The 17,500-nt window shown below is 48.8% G+C and overlaps 1 protein-coding gene across 21 annotated transcripts in view; it reads right to left on the reverse strand.

Moving 5' to 3' along the window:
* Window positions 1-5,988: 5,988 nt before the first annotated feature.
* The window catches only part of CEP164 (centrosomal protein 164), an 83,534-nt gene continuing 72,022 nt past the window's right edge, over window positions 5,989-17,500 (reverse strand). For 20 of the 21 annotated variants that reach the window (XM_032285399.1, XM_032285391.1, XM_032285409.1 and 17 more), the window contains 6 exons: window positions 11,518-11,625; window positions 10,536-10,650; window positions 9,589-9,936; window positions 8,664-8,730; window positions 7,690-7,812; window positions 6,087-7,563 (listed from right to left, as the gene is read on the reverse strand). In XM_032285399.1, coding sequence (XP_032141290.1) covers window positions 7,467-7,563; window positions 7,690-7,812; window positions 8,664-8,730; window positions 9,589-9,936; window positions 10,536-10,650; window positions 11,518-11,625 — 858 coding nt within the window. In that variant the 3' untranslated portion in view covers window positions 6,087-7,466. Of the gene's footprint in view, window positions 7,568-7,689; window positions 7,813-8,663; window positions 8,731-9,588; window positions 9,937-10,535; window positions 10,651-11,517; window positions 11,626-17,500 lie in introns of all 21 variants that reach the window. The other variant, XM_032285395.1, reaches the window with a different exon arrangement.

A 17,500-nucleotide genomic window follows, 5' to 3' on the forward strand; every position in this document is an offset into this window, starting at 1 on the left:
CACGATGCCAGAGAGCGGAAGGCCTTGGGTGCAGGAATACCTATTGCTCAGGGAGGACTACTGTGTGCTTGGTACTCCCAGTCACTGGGTGCACGGAATAAGCTCATTCTCGAATGAAGACACTGGGGCTGAGCTGCTGGACAGTCACTTTTCCAGAGCACAGAGGTGGTCAATGGCAGAGCCACAGATCTGTCTGACTGCCCCCAGAAGGAGGTTTCTGAGGAGGGGAGCACCCAGGCATTGCCCTTACCATCCTCTCTTTGTGGCTGCAGCAGTGTGGATGCTGTTGTGGCCCCAGGGCCTGCCAACTTCCTCCAAGAGGCAATGGGGATGAGGAAGAGAACAGCTATTTATTTGAAGGCACCAACGCTGTTTTGCCTTTAGTCAGATTCTGCCAGCCTCTGAAGCAGGAGAGAGCAGGTAGGAAAAGGAGAAAGGGCAGAGCAGAGACCTTCCCTGGGAAGACCTTCCCTCTTCACATGAAGAAAGAGGTTGCCCCGAACCTCCTTCTCAGCCCCCAACCTTGCCTTCCAATCCCTGTGCCAGGAGGGAGGTCGTACACTCATAAAGGTGTGCACTGTCCACACTGTCCACACAAGTGCCTACCCGTGCAACCATGCTACAGGCCATTGGTTTGCACTCTCATTCTGTGGCCTACTAGCTTAACCTTCCAAGGCTCTCTCACCAATTTTTTTTTTTTTTTTTTTTTTTGTCTTGTAAGGAGGAGATCATTGTCTACCTTATAGGATTGCTGTGGGGATCAGTGAGATCTGTAGGTAGGTAAAGCACTTAGCCCTGGCTGGTAGTAAGTAAACAGAAGCTACTTTAGTAGTAAGAGGCCTGTGAGAATGTGAATGTGCAAGCACTACACTTTAAGTCCTGCGTGTGCACATGCTTGTGTGTGTTCATAAGGGGGACAAGCAGCGGACGGGAGCGGGATCTGTGACTCTATTTCATTCTATCATGTGGAACAAGTAGAGGAACATGTTTTTCCGTGTGCGTCCACAGCAGAACTATAAGAGAAGACTCCCCAGCATCCAGCTCAGCACTGCATAACAGCAGGACTTGCTGCCTCAGGGGGTGATGAACACCTTGTCCTTGGAGGCATTCACGCAAAGGTTCAATAAATACTTGCATTTCCACAGCGCTCTGGAGTTTACAAGGTGCTTCACCCACAGTACTTGTCCTAGGTTATTTCATTCACCCCCTCAGTGTGTGGTATTTTCTGCTCCATTATACAAATAAGGAAACTGAGGCCTAGGGAGAGGATCATTTCCCAAAGATACTCCACTAGTGCCTGGGAGTCAGAACTTGAGCCCAGGTCTTTTGGAGGCATGATATAAAGACTTGAAGCCAGCCTAACATAACAGGTAATCCACGAGAGCCCCAGCTCCACTCCTGACCTTTGCCGCTTTCCAGGCCTAGGTGCCTAAGCTGCGCCAGCAGTGGCCCTACAAGGGGACAGGTCACTAGGAGAGAGACAGCAGTGGAGCCTATGTTCTCAGTCTCCAAGGCCCATTGGGTAGGCACTGGCTCTTCGTGGGGAACCCCAGGAGACCATTTTGTGCTCCAACCCAGGGCACTTTCTCAAGCCTACCAGGCTCTGCTCTGACTCCTGCCTGCCAGCCCCAGGGCCTAAACTTTCCACTTCCCTCTCTCCCTGTCACACACAACTGGCCATGAAGAGGAACACAATGGCCCTGCCAGCATTTTCCTTGCCATCTGTCATGTCCTCTGTGTCCAAGACTTTTGCTGTTACTCATGGGAAGTCACACAGGTTGCAGAATCTCCGTTGTGGTTCCCGGCTTCCCTGCCAGGGCAATGACAACGACAGCTCACATCTATTGAGGGCTCACTATGTGTCAAACACTGCTCTAAGAACATCTTTCATCCTCACAACCCTCCTTATAAAGGATAATGTGGAAATCCTTGTTTGATTCATAGCCTCCCTGCTTTTAACCCTGAGAGTGAGACTCAAACTATCCCTCTGCTTCTGACCTCCCAAGAACAGGTATCTCTCTCTTCAGCAGGAGCAATCAGAAATGTCTCCAATATCCTCCGCTCTACCCCAGAGAGCGAAAGCCATGAGGCAGACCGACCTCTCCCATCCTAGAATATTTAAAACTAGAGCACTACCTGCACCCCATCCTGCCAGAGCGGGGAGAGGATCTGTGCTTCCTGGAAATGGGGGCAGCCCCCTCCCAAGCTGTGCTGCCCATCCACAAACCATTCCATCACAGACCAAAGAGCCCTCCCTGAATAGTGAGAAGGCTGCTGGAGAGAGTAAGGTTTCCAGGGGGAGGGCTATGGCTGAGCTGACTTAAACAGCAGCTCTCTCCCAGCTCCAGATCAATCATCCCAATGATCCATATCCAGTCCCCCTATCTGATCAGAGGTCAGGCCCTGGGGGAAACAATTGAGACATGGATGAAAGTGATATGTTTCTGTCAAGAAAAATCAAAAGGGAAAGGACACTAATCAGTTGATCTGACCCAACTAAGGAAGATGGGTGGCGATCCTTCCTGTGGGGCCATATTGTCATAACCCCCACCTCCAAAGTGGGGCCACTGGTCCACCCCAAAGGTTATGTGCAGGAGCCTGTTCTATTGTTATGCTCTCAGGCACCAGCACCTCCACAGATACTCTGCAACCCATCACCCTCTGCTTGATTTCAAGGAGCGCTGGGATCCCAACCCAAACCTGAGAGTCAGAGAGCATGGCTGGGAGCCTCTCAACAGTCACACTAGCCTGGGAGACCCTGGAAAGGGAGAGAAGGAACTACTGAAATCTCCAGGAGTGAGCACTTGTAGGGCCTCATAGGGAAGGAGGATCAGGACTTTGAGGGCTGCTGGGCAATCTCTAGAAGAAATGCCACTACATCTTCTAAAAGCACTGACAACAATCAGGGTGATAAGTTTGATGGGGACAGTGTAATATGAGCTGGGGTTCTACTAGGTGTTAAGACATGGACTTTCTGACCCACAACGGAGCTAAGTGCACCATGGGGTGTGTGTATGTGGCCGTTTCCTCTCCTCCCACCTGATAGAAAATGTTGGTAGATTCTAAATTACAAAGACTCATATTTACAAATGTCTGCCATCTCCTCAACCCTAGGGTGATATGAGGAGTGCTTATCACAGTAGGGCACCAGCACCTCTCTCCTTTGAGAGTGGCTGTGTTATGTCTCAAATAAATTAAGGCTCCCATTTCAATGAATTCACTGACTAGAAACAAACTAGGTCTTTGATAATGCATGTGCTGGCCTGTGTGAACCACCAGCTTCTTGGAAGGGGAAAATAAGAGTGCGAGAATTGTTTTCAAACTAAAAAGAACTAGAGGCCGGACGTGGTGGCTAACATCTGTAATTCCAGCACTTTGGGAGGCCAAGGTGGGCGGATCACAAGGTCAGGATTTCAAGCCAGCCTGGCCAACATGATGAAACTCCATCTCTACCAAAAATACAAAAAAATTAGTTGGCCATAGTGGCATATGCCTGTAATCCCAGCTACTCGGAAGGCTGAGGCAGGAGAATCGCTGAACCCAGCAGGCAGAGGTTACAGTGAGCAGGCCACTGCACTCCTGCCTGGGCAGCAGAACAAGACTCTATCATAAATAAACAAACAAATTTTTTAAAAAGCCTTTCTTTGGCTGATAGTCCATCCTGGAAAAGTGTGACACCCCCCTTCTCTCAGTGTGCTGCATGACATACCTGCTAGAGAGAGCACGTGCCATGGAAGGGCAGGCAGGGAAGTAGGCAGGAGATGCAAGAGGAAAGGGGAAAGAGGACTTTCCAACTCATCAGGACAGCAGGGACTTCATTTTTTACCCATCACTTCCCCACCTCCCAGCAAAAAGCTGGTGGTGGAATTCAGCAATTCCCTCTCAGCACCCCTCACCACCGGAGCCCTGTCTTGGCCTTCTAGCAGCCCTCTGGATGAAGCCAATTCCCCTCCCAAAGCAGACCCCTTAGAGTTGCTGAAGCAGAGGCCGCTACCCTGCTTCGTTCCCAGAGTGTGGGTTCAGGCTTAGAGTTTGTCACCAGGGAAGACACAGGACTTGTCCAGGTGACAGCTTGTAGGTGGCAGAGTCAAAAGTAAACCCAGGACTAAGGCCAAGATTATTTTCCCACACCTCATACTGCTATTTCGTGTGGGAGTCCATTAGAGGGGCAAGAAGGTGGGAGGGGTCAGTGGGGAGAGACTATCATCATTCCTAGCATTGTTCCCTTAAGAAAAAAGTCAATCAACCACTCACAAGAGAGCTTCAGGCAATCATTCATCTGATCCTACATTAGGAGTGACCCATACTCCATCAGTAAACGGGAAGAAATCCTAAGTGTCCCGCCTTTTTATTTGCATAAAATCTCCAGAAAGAACTGGTAGTATTTCTTACCTTCAAGGGAGAGCACAAGATAACTCATGGATGGAGTGACTTTTGCACTATTGAATATTGAGTCATGTGAACATACAGTCTACTAAGAATATTCTTTAAAGAAAACAAAAACAAAAATACCTCTTTCTGAAGCCCCAGGCCAGGAAGTTAGGACACTGGTTCTATTAACATCTCTGCCACTGTGACTGCAACTTGGAGCACCTCATGTATCCTCTCTAGGCGGTTTCCTCTACTGGAAAACCCGAGTGGATTGAATGAGTAATCCAAAAAGCCCTGCTATGGACCCCAATCCCTATGATGAAACCCAATCCCCAATGTGATGACATGAGGAGACGGGGCCTTTGGGGAGGTGATTGGGATGTGAAGGTATAGCCCTCATGACTGGGATTAGTGCCCTTAGAAGGGGCTGAAGAAGCCAAGAATCCTACTAGGTGAGGACGCAGAAGATGCCCTCTATGAACTAGAAACCCCTCACCAGACACCAAATTTGTCAACACCTTGATCTTGGAATTTCAGCCTCTAGAATTGTGGGAAATTGTTTAAGAGCTACCTGGTTGATGGTATTCTGTCACTACAATCTAAACGGACTAAATGATCCCTTTCAGCTCCAAACATCTATGATTCTAGTCTCCCCAGCTACCTTCTAAAATCCATGAGAGGAGGGATGGGACAATTTTGGAATCTTTCTCAAAAGTCCCTTTGTAAACCCTAACCCAAGAAGGTTTTCCCCCAGCTAGAAGCCAACCCATTCCTTGCAACCCAGGTCTTCAGACCAAGTTGGCCAGGACTTTGCATGCCAGGAGGAGGACAGGAGATGCTGACACAGCAGAGCCTGGTTAACAGATCTCGACTTTCAGAGATCTGGGTTCAAATACTGGGTCATGAGCTGTATGACCTTAGGCTATAGTGATTTCACCTCTTTGAGCCTGTTGCCTCATGGATGAAATAAGAACACTGACGTCATAAGGTTAAGATTACAAACAATAACATATGAAAAGCACCTGGCACAAAGCAAGCACTCAACCAATGTTAGCTTGCCTTCTCCTTTCCCCCAGAAAGTGGCTAGGACACTGAACTGGGGTATCTTGCATGTTTTGTCCTCAGGTTGGTTTTCTTACACAAATCCATGTAATGCGGCCATCTTGGTCTGCTCTCCTACCAATTCTGTCGCTACAAATCCGACTCTATTTAGGCTGCTCACACCACTGAAGCAGGAAAAATCCTGCTAACTGCCAGCTTAGGGACTTTGGGGTACTCATCTTACCTTTGTCTGCATGGGAGAAAACACCAATCAGCCTTTGGGAAATGGCACGATGGTTCTCCAGCTGGTAGGTAGGAGAGCAGCGAAAGGGGCAAAGGGAGAGATGGCAAATTCAGCATTTCCCAAGGACTGGTAGAGGGGAAGACAGTGCTCTGGGGGTGCAGGGATGGAATGTGGGGGCACTGCACATGTAGGGAGCTCAGCTACATTACTGGGGACCCCAGGCTGGACCCCAGCATCTGAGATTCGATTCCCTAAACCATAAAAACGGAGCAGAAAACATCTACATCAATATCTACATTGTTGTCATGATTAAATCAGATACTACATAGGGCAGTGTTCCATGAATATTCATTTTTCCTTCCTCGCTTCTCAAGAAGGAGGCAAAGGCCTCCAAAGTGGAGGAGACATATTTACATGACTGCCTTGTAGAAAATGGACCTGCAGAGATTTAACTGATGCAGAAAAAAACCAGCATTATCACTAGAGTTGGCTGCATCACATGAGCTATTCCCAAAGCACACAGAATGAGCCACACGATGAAATGAAGTTTTCTGTGTGGTGGGCCGATGCCTAAAAAGCATCTGAGGAGATAAACAGCAAGTTGGATCTTAGTTTCGTATTCCATGACCAAGAAACGAGTTGGAGGACAGCAGAAGTTAGTTTCTGTCTGTTAGAGGGACAAAGGCTACCCCACAGCTTTCAAAAAAAAAAAAACGAAAATAGGTGCATTTTATTTAAACAATGGGACAAACGTCAGAGAACATCCCCTGCAAATCCCCCACCCAAGAGCCCACTGATGGGAAGCGGGGCTGCAGGACACTCTGCTGCAACGGCACCATGTCCAACTGCACAAAACCCCTCACTGCCAGGGCCGGGCACCAGCCTAGCCCCTCGCCTGCCTGCTTGCCTGAGAAGAGGCAGCCATGGAATCAGGGGAGGGGTGGCACAGGTAGAAAAGACGATGGAAACAACACCCATGAATCTATTCAGCATATCCTAGGAAGATAAAAACCGTCACGAGGATCAGAAGCCAGCCCGGTCTTTTGTGGCCTCCTGGAGAAGCTGTGCTTGAGACCCGAGACTCTAGCTGGGATGGTTCCAGGGAGCAGGAGGGGTGCTGCTGAAGACAGGCCCTGAGGAAAGCATAGTGCCTGCAGAGGGACAGCCCCCAGCACCCTCCAGCAGGGCTCTAGACAGCTGAGCCCAATCCTGAGAGAGTCAAGAGAGATGGAATGCTCAAGAAAGGAGGTGTTTAAAAATTAAGAAAGAAAAGAAAGAAAAAAAAGAAAGGGTCTGCTCTGAGGCTGAGGTATTATAGATAGATGTGGGCCCAGAGAAACCAGGTCCCAGGGTACACACATGCTGGGCGTTTTTGTCCTGATGAACTAAGAACCGTACACACAATCTTCCTGGGAGCCAAGAGCAGTGCGCTGCAGGGCCAAGGAACCGACCAGCTCCAATGGGACTCCCGGAGCCTCGAAGGCAGCTCCTCTAACACCTCCCTTCCTCCCAAAGGGCTCCCGGCCCTAATGCCCCGCAGCCACCACACACCATCATCTTCCCATGTCAATACAGGAGCTCGTACAAGTCCACACATTTCAGCCCAAGATAGGTTATGTGGTCATAGAGCGTGTGGTTTTACTGTTCCACTCAACCCCCTGGTCCCTGGTGGCTCCTGCAAGTCCTGAGTGGGGCAAGTAGCAAAGGTGGCAGGAGAGCGCTTTCTCAGATGGAAGAACACAGGCAGCTCCTCAGGCACTTGGTCTGGGTGGAGGAGAGGCCAGGCTGCCCCAAGCCTCTGCTCAGGGCCTCAGCATCGGAACACCTTCACTCTGTTGTGTTCATCCAGGCCCAGTTGCAGGAGGCTCAAAGTAGCTGTTGGCTTGGGCGCTGAAGAGAAGAGATGTCTGGCCACATGGTGAAGGAAAACTGCAGTCACTGGGCATGGCCAGGGGCCACAAAGGGTCAAAGGCTGAACAGGACCCTCCTCAGCCCCTCAGGGCACAAGCACAGGGAACCAGGTAAAAGGATACAACTTGGGGTCATTCTTGATATGGTCCAGCCACCTCCGGTTCGCCTCAATTATGCCCTGAAAGGTGGTGCTGCCCACCTCAGGGACTTGGGAATGGGAGTGCTGTAGGAGCCGGAGCTGCTCACTGGGAGGGAAGAAGACAGCATGGGTGGGGAGACAGGAGGCATGGGGGATGGGAGTGCCAGAGGATGCACAGAGGCCATCACATCTATAGCCTCCTCCCTCTACCTCTCAGCTACCAGGGCAGTTTTTTCCAAGGCCTCTAGCAATTCAAAGCTTCAAAACAGCTGTCCCTCCAGAACAGTTCCCAAAAGGAAAGGCAGTAGATGCCCTCTGCCCCCTTGCTGGGTGCTACTGATACAAGGCTCTGGGCCCCCACATCTGCCTGCTCCCGCCAATCTCATCAGCAAAGCGCTCCCCTCTGTCAACTCAATCCTTGGCCGGTGTCAGCTCTCAAGTTGGCCAAAGGAATGGTTGGGGGGTACTTCACAGTTAGGGGCCTAAGCGGGGGGATACATTTGGCAAGGAACAAAATGAATGGAAAATTAATAATCAGTTTAAATAATTGCCCGTCTGTCTCCTCTACAGGGTGTCCCTCTCAGTCCAGATGTTGCTCAGCAGGACTTGGGGAAGAAGGGAGCCACAGGAAGCAAACAAGAGCTCAAGGGCAAAGACAAAGGCCAGACCTCCAGGGTTGGTGGGGCTAGAGGGAGGGGTGGGGGCAGGGTCCGACCAGGGGCTGTCTCCTCCCCACAGGGGGTTGGCGGGGTAAGGCCAGCCCTTCCCCACTGGGACCTTGGCTGCAAAGGGCGCCTCAGACCCAGGCAAGTGGTGACAGCTCTGTGAACTAGAGCCCTGCCTGATTTCTTGAGGTAAGATCAGGAGGTCTGCTCCCCTTAGAGGTCCACTGGCCCAGGGAAGCGCAGTGAGCAGCTCGACTGAGGTTCCACCCCAACCACTCCCAGGGAGGCTCACCTGGCAGACACGTAACCCAGCCTGTTCTCCAGCGGGCCAGGGCTATTGCTGAGCAGCGGGATGCCAGCTGGAAGAGCATGGGGACACAGCTCAGAAATGGGCTGCAGCCACCACCCTGCTCACCAGCACCTCTTGCCTCCCCAGAATAAACAACAAAAGGAAAAGGTTCGGTGGCTGGAGGCCAGAGATAGATGAGACACAGGAATGGTCCTACTTATTTTTAAAACTTAATCTACTTTTCAATTTGGGTTAGGGCAGAAAGAAGATATTTCGTTTTCCCTCAAATGCCTGTGTTTTACGGCTTTTCATAATCCTCAGCAGGGCTGAGACCAGCAGACGCCACCTGGCTCAGAAGCAAGAATTGGCCACACAGCCAAGAGGTTCCAAGCAGAAACCTGGAGTCATAGAGACATGGAGTCACAACTGAGTTTGTTACTCACTTACTGGTTACTCTGGAACATACTACTTAACCTCTCTGAAACTCAGTTTCCCCATCTACAAAATCGGGATAAATAATTACTACCTCAGAGAATTATTACAAGAACTAAATGAAAAAATATATGTAAACTGCTTGGCCCATGATGTATTGTACAAGATGGTAGCTATTAAGATAATGACAACATGATCTTTTAGGTTCTGCTGAGCTCCAGAATCCATAATAAAGGCCCCCAGTCAGCCAGGTTCCATCTAAACCATCCTGACCTATAGAACTTCTGGCTGCAGGGCCACCCGAAATGTCTCCTTCCCCAGGGACCCACAGGTGGAGTCAATGGAGCAATGGACTGGACTACAGCAACGTTGGGGGCAGAGAGGTAGGGCAAAGGGATGCAGAAGAGGAAAAAAGGAGCAGAAGAAAGAGGGTAGAAGAAAAGAAGGAAGGGGAGGAGGAGGCATGTGGGAAGGCTCCACCCAGAGTGGGGCTTACATGGAAAATACTTGCGCCACTTCTCCAACAGGAAGTCATCCACTGTTTGAGCCACAGAGGAGGTTATCCTGGGACCCTGCCCTGAACCCCAGGCCCACTGGGTGGATGTGGGTGTAGTGGATGATGAGGCTGAGAACCTGGCCAGGGAGCCGTAGCAGGTGGTGGTGGGGGTGCTCTTGGAGGCCCGGGGAGGGAGGTGGGCTGGCGTTGAGGTGAGGAGCGGTGGCAGCGACTGAGAGTTGAGGCTATCCAGGATGCTAAGCACACTGCTCAGCTGGCTGCTGATCTGCCGGAGGGAGTGGCTCAACCCATAGATATTGCGGAAGGTGAGACTGGGAGTTGAGGCAACTGAAAGAAAAGAGGTGGGTGGTGGCAAAGGACTCAAGCTCAGGACCCCGGACCATCTCCAGTCATAGCTGGCAGGGCAGCACCCTACTGGCCACCCCTCCCTGCTTCTCCAGACAACAGCCCCTCAGCCTTATGAGTGGGTCAGGGAATGGCACAGCTTCTGTGTTTCAGATAGTGCAGGTGAGAAGCTGGCCATGAGAAACAGGTTTCCAGGGCAAGGCCCTGGGTGAGGGGCCCAGGACCCCAGAGAGAAGGATGGGGAGAGGGCCCTTCTGTCACATGCAGGCCAGAGCAGCTGAGAGAGAATACCCTCCCCAGGAGGCCCTGGGCAGGGCCAGGGGCCACACTGCAGAGTGCTCTGCAGCATTCAGAAAGCTTCCCTGACCTTTCAGCCCCATGTGCCGGCAAACCTAGATGTCCTGGCTCCTTCCCAACATTGACTGAGCATCTAGTCCAGACACCAGCTCACAGAGGCCTCTCTCTGCAGGGCTGAGGGAAGGAGGCTTTCTTCCATTTCAAAAGTTCCTCCCATTCCATGGATACCATGGTCCTCACCCCATGTCTCCCTGACTCACTCCTCTGCTGCCCACACCACTCACTGTGAGGCAGGGAACAAGATTCGGAACTTTCACTGCTCAGGCTGTCCATGTCACTGAGGTCAAAGGTTACCGTCTTCTTGGTGGGGGCTCCTCCCAGACTGCCCTCATCTGAGGCCTGCTGGGTAGAGGCAGCAGTTATGACCAACCCCTACCACGTGCTTTCCACCCTTCCTCCTTCCTTCCTAGAAGTGGCTAGGACACTGAGCTAGGTTCCTCTGTATGTTTTGTCTCTAAGCTGGTTTTCTTATGCAAACCTGTGAAACACGGCCATCTCCACTTGTTCTCCTAGCAACACTGTTGCTATGAATTCAAGGCAGCATATAGGCTGTTACCCTTGTGATGTGTGGGGACTGAGGACTTGGTGAGTAGACTCTTCTGGAGCTCAGAGTTCCACCAGACACCATGGGGGAGGCAAATCACACAGGCTGCCTCACAGCAGGGTAGGAGGGAGACAAGGCTAAACATATGTCCCAAATGCCTGAGACATAGGCAACAGTGCCATCAGGACCACACAAACCCACACCTCCCTTCCCAGTAAGCTCTCCCTGCAGTGTGACTCCAGCTAAGCCTCCCCTTGCTACATCTAAGCCTCAGACATCCAGCAGAAAGTCCACAAGGTCCCAAGGCAGGTAGGAAAACCTCTCATGTGTGTCCATTCCTGACACCCTAGTCACCCTAGTCATACCTCTCCTTAGTGACCAGGACAGGATAAGGGCTAGGCCCTCTTCTCAGGCATCTTTAGCAAGAGGTTCCAGGTATACTCAGGACCGTTTAGCACAGGTATCCAAACCCACAGGTGTCTTCAACAAACTCAGAACTGAAGCCACTGCCACTGTCATCAGCCAGCAGACAAACCTACTGCCCAATCCTGGCCCCTAGAGGCCCAACTCCCCCTGATGTAGGACCAAAGAACCCAACCCAATCCCAAGAACAGAAGAGGAAGGCCGGGGCCACACTGGGCTATGTGGCCATGGGGCTGCACCTCTTCCCAAAGAGAAGACTCCAGCTGATTCAGCTTCTCCTCTTTCTTCTTCAGTAGGTTGTGGCCTTTCCGCATGGCTGTCTTCATCTCATCCAGGCGCCTGGTCTCCTGCAGCCAAAGAGAAAACAGGAGAAATGACTACCCACACAGACACTGGGGTTCCAACCCTGCCATTTGCTGACTGGGTGATCTTGAACAAATTACTTTCTCATCTGGAAAAGAGAACTGTGACTTTTCACAGTCATGAGAATTACAAAAAAGACAGTATGTTACATGCTTAACACCATGCCCACACCTTAAAAACTCTCTAATGGTTACTGTTAACTAAATGGTTATTATTATGATTATTGTTTTTACAGATGAAGTCTCACTGTCACCCAGGCTGGAGTGCAGTGGCATGATCACAGCTCAATGCAGCCTCAACTGCCTGGGCTCCAGCAATCCTCCCACCTCAGCCTCCTAGTAGCTGGGACTACAGGTGTGTGCCACCACACCTAGCTAATGATTATTATTATTTTCTCTTTTTTGTAGAGACAGAGTCTTGCTATGCTGGCAAGGCTGGCCTCAAACTCAAGTGATCCTCCAGCCTCAGCCTCCCAAAGCACTGGGATTACAGGTGTGAGCCACCACATCAGCCACAAATGGTTATGATTATCACTGCTCCAATTATCATTACTCTCATCACCACCACCACCATGATTGAGGGGAGTTACGCAGAGCAATGACAGAGCCTGGGGCAGCATGTATACAACCCTGGGAAGCTGCCCCTCACCTGTTCCGGCCCCTGGCTCTCTGCTGACCCCAAGCGAGGCATAGGGGACATCAGGGCCTGAGCCCCTTACCAGTCCTGAGCACCATCAGATTTCTAAGGGCCCAGGTGATCCAAGAGAGCTCACTCTGCCAGGACCCTCAACTGGTCAAAGATCTCTAATCCCAACTAATAATAATAATGAAGTATCTGCCTTCTCATTGCAAATTAGGCTATCAGAGAAGCAGGGGCAGGTAAGTAACTCAAAGCCATTGGCTAAGTGTGTTCAAAAGACTTCCATGCATGAATGAAGTCTTTAGTGTGACAGGAGGGAAAGGCAAAGCACTGGGTTTGAAAGTACTAAACCTAAGTCATACTCTTCACCAGGAAAATGGGACTATTACTACTGCCTTGTACATTATAAACAGTTATTGATATGGTTTGGCTCTGTGTCCCCACCCAAATCTCATCTTGACTTGTACTCCCATAATTCCCATGCATTGTGGGAGGGACCTGGTGGGAGATAATTTGAATCATGGGGACCATTTCCCCTATACTGTTCTCATATAGTGAATAAGTCTCACAAGATCTGATGGGTTTATCAGGGGTTTCCACTTTGCTTCTTCCTCATTTTTACTTGCTACCACCATGTAAGAAGTGCCTTTTTCCTCCTGCCATGATTCTGAGGCTTCCCCAGAATCAGTTCCCCAGTGGAACTATAAGTCAAATTAAACCTCCTTTTTTTCCCAGTTTCAGGCATGCCTTTATCCACAGCATGAAAAGGGACTAATACAGTAAATTGGTACCGGGGGTGGGGTGTTACTGAAAAGATACCCAAAAATGTGGAAGCAACTTTGGAACTGGGTAAGAGGTAGAGGCTGGAACAGTTTGGTGGGCTCAGAAGAAGACAGGAAAATGTGGGAAAGTTTGGAACCTCCAAGAGACTTGTTGCATGGCTTTGACAAAAATGCTGACAGTGATGTGAACAATAAGGTCCAGGCAGAGGTGGTCTCAGATGGAGATGAGGACCTTGTTGGGAATTGGAGCAAAAGTGACTCGTTATGTTTTAGCAAAGAGACTGGCAGCATTTTGCCACTGCCCTAGAGATCTGTGGATCTTTGAACTTGAGATAGATGATTTAGGGTATCTGGCAGAAGAAACTTCTAAGCAGCAAAGTACTCAAATGGTGACTTGGATGCTGTTAAAAGCATTCCATTTTAAAAGAGAAAGAGTATAAAAGTTCAGAAAATTTGTGGCCTGATGATGCAGTAGAAAAGGAAAACCCTGGAGTGGCTGGCAAGATGGCCAAATAGAAACAGCTCTGGTCTGCAGCTCCCAGCGAGATCAATGCAGAAAGCAGGTGATTTCTGCATTTCCAACTAAGGTACCCAGCTCATCTCACTGGGACTGGTAGACAGTGGGTGCAGTCCATGGAGGATGAGCTGAAGCAGAGTGGGGTGTTGCTTCACCTGGGAAGCGCAAGGGGTCAGGGAACTCCCTCCCCTAGCCAAGGGAAGCCATGAGGGACCATGCCATGAGGGGCAGTGCATTCGGGCCCCAACACTATGCTTTTCCCACAGTCTTCATAACCCACAGACCAGAAGATTCCCTCGGATGCCTATGCCACCAGGGCCCTGGGTTTTAAGCACAAAACTGAGCAGCCACTTGGGCAGACACCGAACTAACAGCAGGAGTTTTTTTTCATACCCCAGTGGCACCTGGAATGCCAACAAGACAGAACCATTCACCCCCCTGAAAAGGGGGCTGATGTCAGAAAGCTAAGTGGTCTTGCTCAGCAGATCCCACCCCCATGAAGCCCAGCAAGTTAAGATCCACTGGCTTGAAATTCTCACTACCAGCACAGCAGTCTGAAGTTGACCTGGGACTCGAGCTTGGTAGGAGGAGGGGCATCTGCCATTACTGAGGCTTGAATAGGCAGTTTTCCCCTCACAGTGTAAACAAAGCTGCCCTCAAAGTTCGAAGTGGGCAGAGCCTACTGCAGTGCCGCAAGGCCACTGTAGCCAGACTGCCTCTCTGGATTCCCCCTCTCTGGGCAGGGCATCTCTGAAAGAAAGGCAGCAGCCCCAGTCAGGGGCTTATAGATAAAACTCCCATCTCCCTGGGACAGAGCACCTGGGGGAAGGGGCGGCTGTGGGCACAGCTTCAGCAGACTTAAATGTTCCTGCCTGCCGATTCTGAAGAGAGCAGAGGATGTCCCAGCACAACACTTGAGCTCTGCTAAGGGACAGACTGCTTCCTCAAGTGGGTCCCTGAACCCCGTGCCTTTTGACTGGAGACACCTCTCAGCAGGGGTCAACAAGACACCTCATATAGGAAAGCTCCGGCTGGCCTCTGGCAGGTGCCCCTCTGGGATGAGGCTTCCAGAGGAAGGAATAAGCAGCAATCTTTGCTATTCTGCAGCCTCTGCTGCTGATATCCAGGAAAACAGGGTCTGGAGTGGACCTCCAGCAAACTCCAGCAGACCTGCAGCAGAGGGACCTGTTAGGATGAAAACTAACAAACAGAAAAGAATAGGACCAACATCACCAACCAAAAGGACATCCACACAGAAACCCCACCTGAAAGTCACCAACATCAAAAACCATAAAGATGAGGAAAAACTAGAACAAAAAGGCTGAAAATTCCAAAAACTATAATGCCTCTTCTCCTCCAAAGGATCATCACAACTCCTTACCCACAAGGGAACAAAACTGGACTGAGAATGAGTTTGATGAATTGACAGAAGCAGGCTTCAGAAGGTGGGTAATAACAAACTCCTCCAAGCTAAAGGGGGCATGTTCTAACCCAATGCAAGGAAGCTAAGAACCTTGAAAAAAGGTTAGAGGAATTGCTAACTAGAATAACCAGTTTCAAGAAGAATATAAATGACCTGATGGAGCTGAAAAACACAGCACGAGACTTCGTGAAGCATTATACAAGGATCAACAGACAAATCAATCAAACAGAAGAAAGCGTATTAGAGATTGAAGATCAACTTAATGAAATAAAGCGTGAAGACAAGATTAGAGAAAAAAGAATGAAAGAGAATGAACAAAGCCTCCAAGAAATAGGGGACTATGTGAAAAGACCAAACCTATATTTGATTGGTGTACCTGAAAGTGATGGGAAGAATGGAACCAAGTTGGAAAACACTCTTCAGGATATTATCCAGGAGAATTTCCCCAACCTAGCAAGACAGGCCAACATTCAAATTCAGGAAATACAGAGAACGCCACAAAGATACTCCTGAAGAAGAACAACCTCAAGACACATAATCCTCAGATTCACCAAGGTCGAAATGAAGGAAAATCTGTTAGGGGCTGCCAGAGAGAAAGGTCAGTTACCCAGATAGGGAAGCCCATCAGACTAACAGCAGATCTCTCTGCAGAAAACCTACAAGCCAGAAGGGGGGAGAGCCAATATTCAACATTCTTAAAGAAAAGAATTTTCAACCCAGAATTTCATATCCAGACAAACTACACTTCACAAGCAAAGGAGAAATAAAATCCTTTACAGACAAGCAAATGCTGACAGAGTTTGTCACCACTAGGCCTGTCTTACAAGAACTCCTGAAGGAAGCACTAAACATGGAAAGGAAAAACCGGTACCAGCCACTGCAAAAACATACCAAATTGTAAAGACCATTGACACTATGAAGAAGCTGCATCAACTAATGGGCAAAATAACCAGCTAGCATCATAATTACAGGATCAAATTCACTCATAGCAATATTAACCTTAAATGTAAACAAGCTAAATGCCCCAATTAAAAGACACAGACTGGCAAAATGGATAAAGAGTCAAGACCCATCAGTGTGCTGTATTCAGGAGACCCATCTCACATGCAAAGACACACACAGGCTCAAAATAAGGGGATGGAGGAATATTTACCAAGCAAATGGAAAGCAAAAAAAAAAAAAAAAAAAAAAAAAACCAGGGACTGCAATCCTAATCTCTGATAAAACAGACTTTAAACCAACAAAGATCAAAAAAGACAAAGGAGGGCATTTACATAATGGTAGAGGGATCGATGCAACAAGAGCTAACTATGATAAATATATATGCACCCAATACAGGAGCACCCAGATTCATAAAGCAAGTTCTTAGAGACTTACAAAGAGACTTAGACTCCCACACAATCATAGTGGGAGACTTTAACACTCCACTATCAATATTAGACAGATCAATAAGACAGAAAATTAGCAAGGATATTCAGGACTTGAACTCAGCTCTGGACCAAGTGGACCTAATAGACAGGAAAATAAGACTATTACTACTGTCTTGTACATTATAAACAGTTATTGATATCCACCCCAAGTCAACAGAATATACATTCTTCTCAGCACCACACTGCACTTATTCTAAAATTGACCATCTAACTGGAAGTAAAACACTTGCATTCTTTTGCAAATGCAAAAGAATGGAAATCATAACAGTCTCTCAGACCATAATGCAATCAAATTAGAATTGAGGATTAAGAAACTCACTCAAAACCACACAACTAAACGGAAACTGAACAACCTGCCTCTGAATGACTACTGGGTAAATAACAAAATTAAGGCAGAAATAAATAAGTTCTTTAAAACCTTGGGGGTTCAGTCAGGATGGCTGGAAAGGCAGTAAAATTATAGAATATAGTCACAAACCTTCTTGGAAGGCTGAGTAGTTTATATGGTTTCATATACTTCTATATATGTTATATACAAAAACTATATAGTTATATAGAAGTTTCAGCTGAGGGCAGCCTAATCCCCTTTACCTTCAGCTGATAAAGAAATGCAAATAACTAGGGAACGTGTGGGAGTTTATCTCAATAACTTGTTTACTCATGTGGTCCTAAAACTACCTTTAATCTTTTGCAGACTAGATGGCTCTCTCGGCGGGAGGGCGACCAGATTTATCACTTGCAAACGGTGTTTGCTTTAGGCCTTGGAACCCAGCCTTTAATCATTATCCATAAGTGTGTTGACTCAGAGCCTCCATTATTAAATCTATACTGAATAAATGCCAAGAGTGCCAAATGGTTGGGGCCATGGCTGCTATCTCTCTCAGGAGTGTCTGTGAGTGGCCATGGACCCCCAGCCCACTCTTTCACTGGAGATTTGTGTTTGAGTGAATTTGTTCATTCATCACTGAGTCAGGGTCTACGGGTCAGACTCTGACAGAAACCAATGAGAACAAAGACACAATGTACCAGAATCTCTGGGAACACAGCTAAAGCAGTGTTTAGAGGGAA

The sequence above is a fragment of the Sapajus apella genome, unplaced genomic scaffold (assembly GCF_009761245.1).
Source record: "Sapajus apella isolate SASKATOON/1434 unplaced genomic scaffold, GSC_monkey_1.0 scaffold16, whole genome shotgun sequence".
In the NCBI taxonomy this organism is placed as follows: Eukaryota; Metazoa; Chordata; class Mammalia; order Primates; family Cebidae; genus Sapajus; species Sapajus apella.